The 7,422-nt window shown below is 44.1% G+C and overlaps 1 protein-coding gene across 1 annotated transcript; it reads left to right on the forward strand.

The window, feature by feature from the left end:
• Nucleotides 1–2,406: 2,406 nt before the first annotated feature.
• Nucleotides 2,407–3,369, forward strand: LOC103307045 (olfactory receptor 6N1-like). Its single transcript, XM_024113495.3, has one exon. It carries the CDS (start codon nt 2,407–2,409, stop codon nt 3,367–3,369), a length of 963 nt encoding a protein of 320 aa, XP_023969263.3.
• Nucleotides 3,370–7,422: the final 4,053 nt, after the last annotated feature.

Genomic DNA, 7,422 nt, shown 5'->3' on the forward strand with positions numbered 1-7,422 from the left:
GTTTATGGATCTTGGGTAGCAGATAGAATACCCCTGGTCGGGGCTTTAGGGGTGTGTCTGTGTAGATTTGTTCCCATGCTGTAGCAGGGAGTTTGTTGAGCAGATGGTGTCATTTCTTTGGTACTCCTCAGTCGGATCAGAGCATAGTGGCCTGAAGAATGCGGTGTTGGAGAGTTGCCTGGCAGCCTCCTGTTCATAATTTGACCTCTTCATGATGACTACAGCACCTCCTTTGTCAGCCCCTTTGATTATAATGTCAGAGTTGTTTCTGAGGCTGTGGATGGCTGAGGTTATGGGGCAAGTGATGCTGTTTGTTCACAATTTCAGCCTGTGCACGTCTGCAGAAGCACTCTATGTAGAAGTCCAGTCTGTCATTACGACCGTCAGGAGGAGTCCATGCAGAATTCTTCTTCTTGTAGTGTTGGTAGGAGGGTTCCTGTGGGTCAATGCGCTGTTCAGTGGTGTGTTGAAAATATTCCTTGAATCGGAGACAGTGAAATTAGGCTTCCAGATCAGTGCAAAACTCTATCAGGTGCATGGAGGGGGTGGGGCAGAAAGTTAAATGGTCATTCGGTGGCAGCATGTTGTAAGGGTGATAGTTGGGCAGCGATTTTCAGAAATGCCCACTAGATGGCAGCATATATTTAATATTAATAATGGGTTGGTGCAAGTACATTATAAGAGGCCATTATCTTGGACAGGCATCTCTCAAAAATGTAAGCTGCTGTTTAATCATAATCTCAAATATTTTCCAAAATGGATAACTAGATTTAGAAAAAGATGCAATTATACAAGGCACACTGTACAAGTCTCATTGGGCATTGTTAGCTACAAAGCTTTGGAGACACAAAATGAACCAAGTGGGAGAAAGGTTGAAGCGAGACCTTATAAAAAAGTTTGAAGACTGAATATAAATATGAGGCAGCATTTACGCTTTTTAAATTGAAGGGGAAGCTCATTATCCAAAGGTAGATCGAATGTTCCTTCAGGTAACTGCAGGTACGTCACTGAGAAAATCCAGTTTCCCCAGAAAGAAGAGAGACAAGAACCTCAGCTGAGGATCCTGAATCCTGGCAGCCAAGACCTGAGAAATAAGAGCTCATCGCTTGAAGCTTGGGCTATGCTGTGGTTACAGGTGAGCACCATCTTCCTGTCTGTATTTCTATACCACTGCCAAACAGGGGCATGAATGTGCTTTGTGAATATTAGAGGGACGGACGAGGCAGGCAAGGTAATATCTTTTATTGGACCAGTTTCTGTTGGTGAACAAGAGAAGCTTTTCAGCTACATAGATTTCTTCTTCCAATTAACATAAATAGTTTTATCCTCACCTTCCCACAGCAGTGCCAGTCAGCGTTCATAGCACCATTTAACAGAGATGGAGCGTGAGATCCATGTCTGGTGACAGGTCCTCAGTTGGGGATCTGTGCCACTGACACAAATGAAGATACCTTGATCTACACCAGCTGGGGATCTGGCTCAGTGTGCCCCAAATGGGGTGCGGAGTGGTGCTAGCATCTTACTAGCCCAGATCACACAGGCCAGAGTGTTTCTAGACACTGAGTTCAGGGACAGCAACTTACACACACACACACACACACACACACACACACACCAGTGATTTTCTCTATTATCATCCCACAATCATATGGAGTGCAGAGGGTCACTCCCCGGTTAGGGTTGCACATCAGCCTGGTTTTACTTCTTCCTAAGAGCCATCCTCTAAAGAGCTGTATTTTTTTACTGCTAAATAGTCAATGTCGGGAATCAGAGAAGGCATTGCCAGTCCCTCACCACGTCACCATCACCACCACAGCAACTAAGAGAGAATTTACTCCACTTCATAAATTTATGGCATAAAATGATATCTTGTGAGGAGGGCAGAGAAATTATTCTTTCTCCCAAAGGGCACTGAAATGCTGAATATACCAGGAAACATTGTTAGATTAATTTCCATTAATTCTAAGAGAAGATCGGTTCAACATTTTAGTTGATGTATTTATTGATTTTGAATCCTAAGTCATGGCATGATTCTAGCAATTGCCAGATGTGAAATACAGCATTTAAGCATCATTGTTAAAGTTCTGTATGACACTAGATGGGATATGATAGTAGATAAATAGTCTGATCTGCATATCAGTACTTCAGAGAAATGGACTGGTATATTAGTCATTGCTCTCATGTGGCAGAGGATGGTCTACATGGATAAAAAAATATCTGTTGTCGAATTCAGACTTCTTACACTTTGACTGTCTACGTTTAGCCTTAAAATTTCAGCTGGTAGCCAGGATAGGGAGGGAGTTTCAGAATATTTATGGAATTAATTCACGACATTTGATTACCTTTCAGCTCTAAGTTCTTCCAATTCAATTGCACAGTTTGCTTTATTATTCCTAGACTTAACATATGGCAGACATAATCCGGAGAAACCAAACAGCTGTCACAGACTTTATCCTCCTGGGATTCGGGGATCTCCCTGACCTGCAAATTCTTCTCTTCCTGATGTTCCTAGTGATCTACATGGCAACCGTGGCTGGGAACATGCTCATCACTGCACTAGTTGTGGCTGATAAGCACCTTCACACCCCCATGTACTACTTCCTAGTGAACTTGTCCTGCTTGGAGACCTGTTACACCTCCACCCTCCTGCCCAGGATGCTGGTCAGTCTCCTGACTGGGGACAAAACCATCTCATTCAGTGGCTGTCTCTCACAACTGTATTTCTTTTGTGCTTTGGCTGGTATGGAATGCTGTCTCCTAGCAGTGATGTCTTATGATCGATATTTAGCGATATGTAAACCCCTGCACTACTCAACTCTTATGAATAACAGGTTTTGCCTCCAGTTGGCTGCTGGGTCATGGTTAAATGGTAGCTTGGCCACTACCATCTTTATATTATTTTTATCACAGTTAATTTTCTGTGGCCCAAATGAAATTGACCATTTCTATTGTGATCCCATCCTACTGATGGAACTCTCCTGCAGTGACACACACCTGAGCATATTGGTGAATCTCATATTCGTCTCCGTATTCACCCTCCCTCCATTCCTACTAACAATGACATCCTATGTGTGTATCAGCGCCACCATCCTAAGAATCCCTTCCACTACTGGGAGAAAAAAGGCCTTTTCCACCTGCTCCTCTCACCTCACTGTGGTGACAATTTTCTATGGAACGATAATGATTTTTTACATGCTACCAAAACGTGATACACTCAGAGATCTGAAGAAAGTGCTCTCTCTTTGCTTCACGGTCCTAACTCCACTGGTAAACCCCCTCATCTACAGCCTGAGAAACAGAGAGGTCAAGGAAGCCTTGAGCAAAGCAGTCAGTAAATGTGGCTTTCACAAAAATATGCAGAGACTCTGAGATTATAATTTAGCCTGAGGTTTTGAAAGCTGCCTGTGTGATTGAAGTAATGAGCCTGTGATGCACTGAATCTTTTTTATGTGATTGTGATAAAAAACATGGCTTGTAAGGTATCATATGAAAGGTCATGATCTGCTGAAACTCATTCCTCTGTCAAAACATGTATATCATCATTGTATATGGTGTTAGGAGCTTTTGTTATATGGTTGTTATTGAAATATGTTGGGATTCTGGGAGTCGCCCACTGTTGGTTCTCCAGTGACAACATAGGAGCTGACCCACACCCAGGTGAGCGTTAAATGACCATCACCAGCCATTGACCAGCAGGGGAATTGTAAACAAGAGATTCATAATTCTGTAAAAGATAGTTGTGCAAGCACCGCACAATGGGAATTGCTGAACTCTGTGACACAGCAAGGCCCACCAGGACATGTCTTGGCCAGCATTTTTCCAGGGACATAAATTGAGAGTATAAAATAAGGGACAGTGGCATCATGAGTCCACCTCTCTCCTCCCCCACCTATTCTGGAGGCAACAAGAACACTGGGAAGACAAAGACTTTGAACTGGGGAGGTTGGTCCCAGGGTGAGATGGGAATTCATCCTGTGTATTAAGAACTGTAACCTGGCTGCAACATCCAGTGGAGTGAGAAAAGCTGTTTGAATCAAATCGTACTGAGTCTGATAAAGTTTAGGATTTAGAATGTGTGTTTCCTTTTTCTCTTAGGCATAAAGGTCAGAGATAGTTACCTAACACTTATAATCACTTAAAATCTGTAGTTCTGTAGTTAATAAACTTATTTTAATGTTTAATCTTAACCAGTGAGTTTGTCTAAAATGCTTGGGGAATCTGCTCAGCTTATAAAGGCTGATGCATGACCACTATCCTTTGATGAAGTGGTGAACTAATTAATGACCTTGCATTGTTCAAGAGAAGGTCTTGAGCAGTGTAAGATGGTACATTTCTGGTGGTGCGAGGCTGGGGAGATTTGCTGCTTTCTCCCTCTGTATAGTTCATGAGTAGCTTAGAGAGCATTCATGCTCCTCAGTTGAGTGTGTCTCTGTATGCTGGTGACTGAGTGATAACAGCAACTGGGGAGGGTTGCTGCTTTTCACAATTAAAGCATCATGAGAGACAGCCCAGGCTGGAGAGATAAGGGGGCACAGAGGTCCCACAGCCCCAGGTTGTACACCGGGGGTCCCATCACATAGCCCCATTAAAATTAATTTGAAAACTTCTATTGTGCATCTAAATGGAAGGATGAGGGTGGGAGGTGGCCCAAACCAGGTTCCCATCATGAAGTTTTCAACTGGGCACCAGGAGCAGTGGAGACAATTTTAACCATTTTTTTTATACCTGTAAAAAAGCCATTATTATCAAAATAAATGTTAGTATTTTTATTGTCCCAACTCTTGGTACAGCCTTTGTGGGGTCATAAGCCTAGGAAATCTGCCACCTCTGAAATTGTGCCTAATTCCATCCTGACCATACCCCCCTGCAAACCAACCACCTTCATTACAGCCAGGCCCCAGCAGTGACTTCTGGACACTTCAACAGGAACAACTTTATAACTCTTATCTGGACTAAGACCAGCTGTGACCAGCTCCGACAAAGCACCAGCACCAGGCTCACAGGGCCCTTGGAGGCTGGGAGTTTGGGCAAACAAAGAGGTAGACTCACAAGCCAGGGGCACTGGGAGTGTCCAGACCCAGCTGGGAGTTTGCCAGGGTACCCGTAGAACTGAGGCCATTTGAGGGGTCGGGTCTGTCAAATGGTCACTGACTAGGGACTCTGCATGCGGCCCTAAACGGCATGAGCTGCTCTGCTGCCACCAATTGCACAGAGCAGTCCAAAGGGAGGGGACCTGCTACAATGAGTGTCCCCAAAACTCACTGCAACGAGTACATGCCCCGAGAGGGCTAGTTCTCAGGACATGGTGACCAGCTTTCCCCAGCTGTCTTGGACAGCTCTACTGCATGCAGGTCCCTCTCCTAGCGGCATGACGCAATCTATGGTGAGAGGAAGTGGCTACCACCTAGCAACAAGCAGAACTCCTGTGGTGCCAACCTTGGCAGTGCTGGCTCAGCCACTGAGAGCACATCAGGACTTGGCCAGAGGGAGGGGAGCTGGGCACCAGTGAGAACTGTAGGACTTCAGCACTGGAGAAAGGATTTTCCAAGTGACTTAACAGAGTTAAGCGTCCATCTCCCATTTCAAAAGGATTTGGGTGCCTAACTCGCTTAGATGCCTCCTAGAATCTCAGCCTGGATTCAATCTATGTATTTCCATTGGAAGCAGACTCCCCAGCAACAGAAATGCACTGAATTAATGGTAAACCCCGATAAACCTTTGAGACCCACTAATGTTGTATGTGTAGTTGTGGCCACTATTGTTGCAATCATGCTGTTGTGTGATTTGGTTCCCAATGGTTAAAATTTTGAACAGCGCACACTTAGCAATAGGTAAGAAATGAGGAAAGATGCAGTTATGCTGAGTAGGACCACTAGAGGGAAGAGGAATGGGACAGGTGCAGCCCAATGGACAGCAGCCAAAGTGGAGGCGCAAGAAAGCAGAACTTATGTTGCTAAATGGCCAATAGCAGGAAGTGGAAAGGGAGGTGAAGCTGTATAACACCATATAAGTGGTGAGTAAAGAGCATTGAAGAGAAAAGGAACTCTGTGCTATGTAATGATCGGGGGATAGTAGGAGATGTTAGGGATTGAGAAATGGGCTGTTATACTAAATGTCCACCAGATGACATGAGAGTCAAAAATGAGAAAGAGGCAGCTATAGCAAGAAGAATCCACTAGAGGAGACCAGAGTAACAGTCATGCTGGGAAATCGACATTAGATGGCAGCAGAGTAGAGGAAAGGAAAGGGGAGATGGTCAGAAATACTGACCAATAGATTTCAGTAGCCAATAAAATAATGGGAAAGTTATACTGTAAAATGGCCACTAGGTGGCAGCATAGAACCATAGGGTTAGAAGGGAGGGCAAGGGTCATCTAGTCTAACTCCCTTCCAAAATACAGGATTTGTTGATTCTCAGCCATCCAAGACTGATGGCTGTCCAGCCTCCTTTTGAAAACTTCCAGTGAAGGAGATTCCACGACTTCCCTAAGCTATCTGTTCCATTGACCTACTGTCTTTACTATTAGGAAGTTTTTCCCTGAGGTTTAATCTAAATCTGCTATGCTGCAGTTTGAACCCATTGCCTCCTGTCCCGCCCTCCGTGGCAAGAGAGAAAAAATTTTATGGCAGCTTTTCAAGTATTTGACGACCACTATCATGTTCCCCCTTACTCTCCTCTTTTCCAAGCTAAACATACCCAGTTCTTCAGCCTTTGCTCTTATGGCTTGCATTCCATCCCTTTGATCATCTTTGTCGCTCGCCTCTAGATCCTTTCCAGTTTCTCTACATCCTTTCTATACATTGGTGACCAAAATTGGACACAGTCTCCAGCTGAAGCCTAACCAGAGCCAAGCAGAGTGGTACTATCACCTCCCGAGATTTGCATGTTATGCCTCTGTTAAAGCAACCTAACTGTTTTTTGCAACAGCATTGCATTGCTGACTCATGTTGAGGCTGTGATGCACCACCACTCCCAGATCCTTCTCAGGAGTACTGCTGCCAAGCCATTTATTCCCCATTCTGCCTTTGTGCATTTAGTTTTTCTTCCCTAAGTGAAAGCATGTTGTAAGGGTGATATATGGGCAGCTATTTTCAGAAATGCCCACTAGATGGCAGCATATATTGAATATTATTAAAGGGATAGTGTAAGTACATTATAACAGGCCATCACCTTGGACAGGAATTTCCCAAAAATGTAAGCTGGTGTTTGTTCATGATCTCAAATATTTTATACATAGGTTCATTAGACGTAAAAAAAGTTGCAATTATAGAAATCACGCTGTACAAGTCCCATTGCGCATCGTTAGCTGCAGATGCATCCAAAGAAGTGGCTTGTAGCCCACGAAAGCTTATGCTCTAATAAATTTGTTAGTCTCTAAGGTGCCACAAGTACTCCTGTTCTTTTTGCAGATACAGACTAAC

The sequence above is a fragment of the Chrysemys picta genome, chromosome 12, assembly GCF_011386835.1.
Source record: "Chrysemys picta bellii isolate R12L10 chromosome 12, ASM1138683v2, whole genome shotgun sequence".
NCBI classification, from domain to species: Eukaryota; Metazoa; Chordata; order Testudines; family Emydidae; genus Chrysemys; species Chrysemys picta.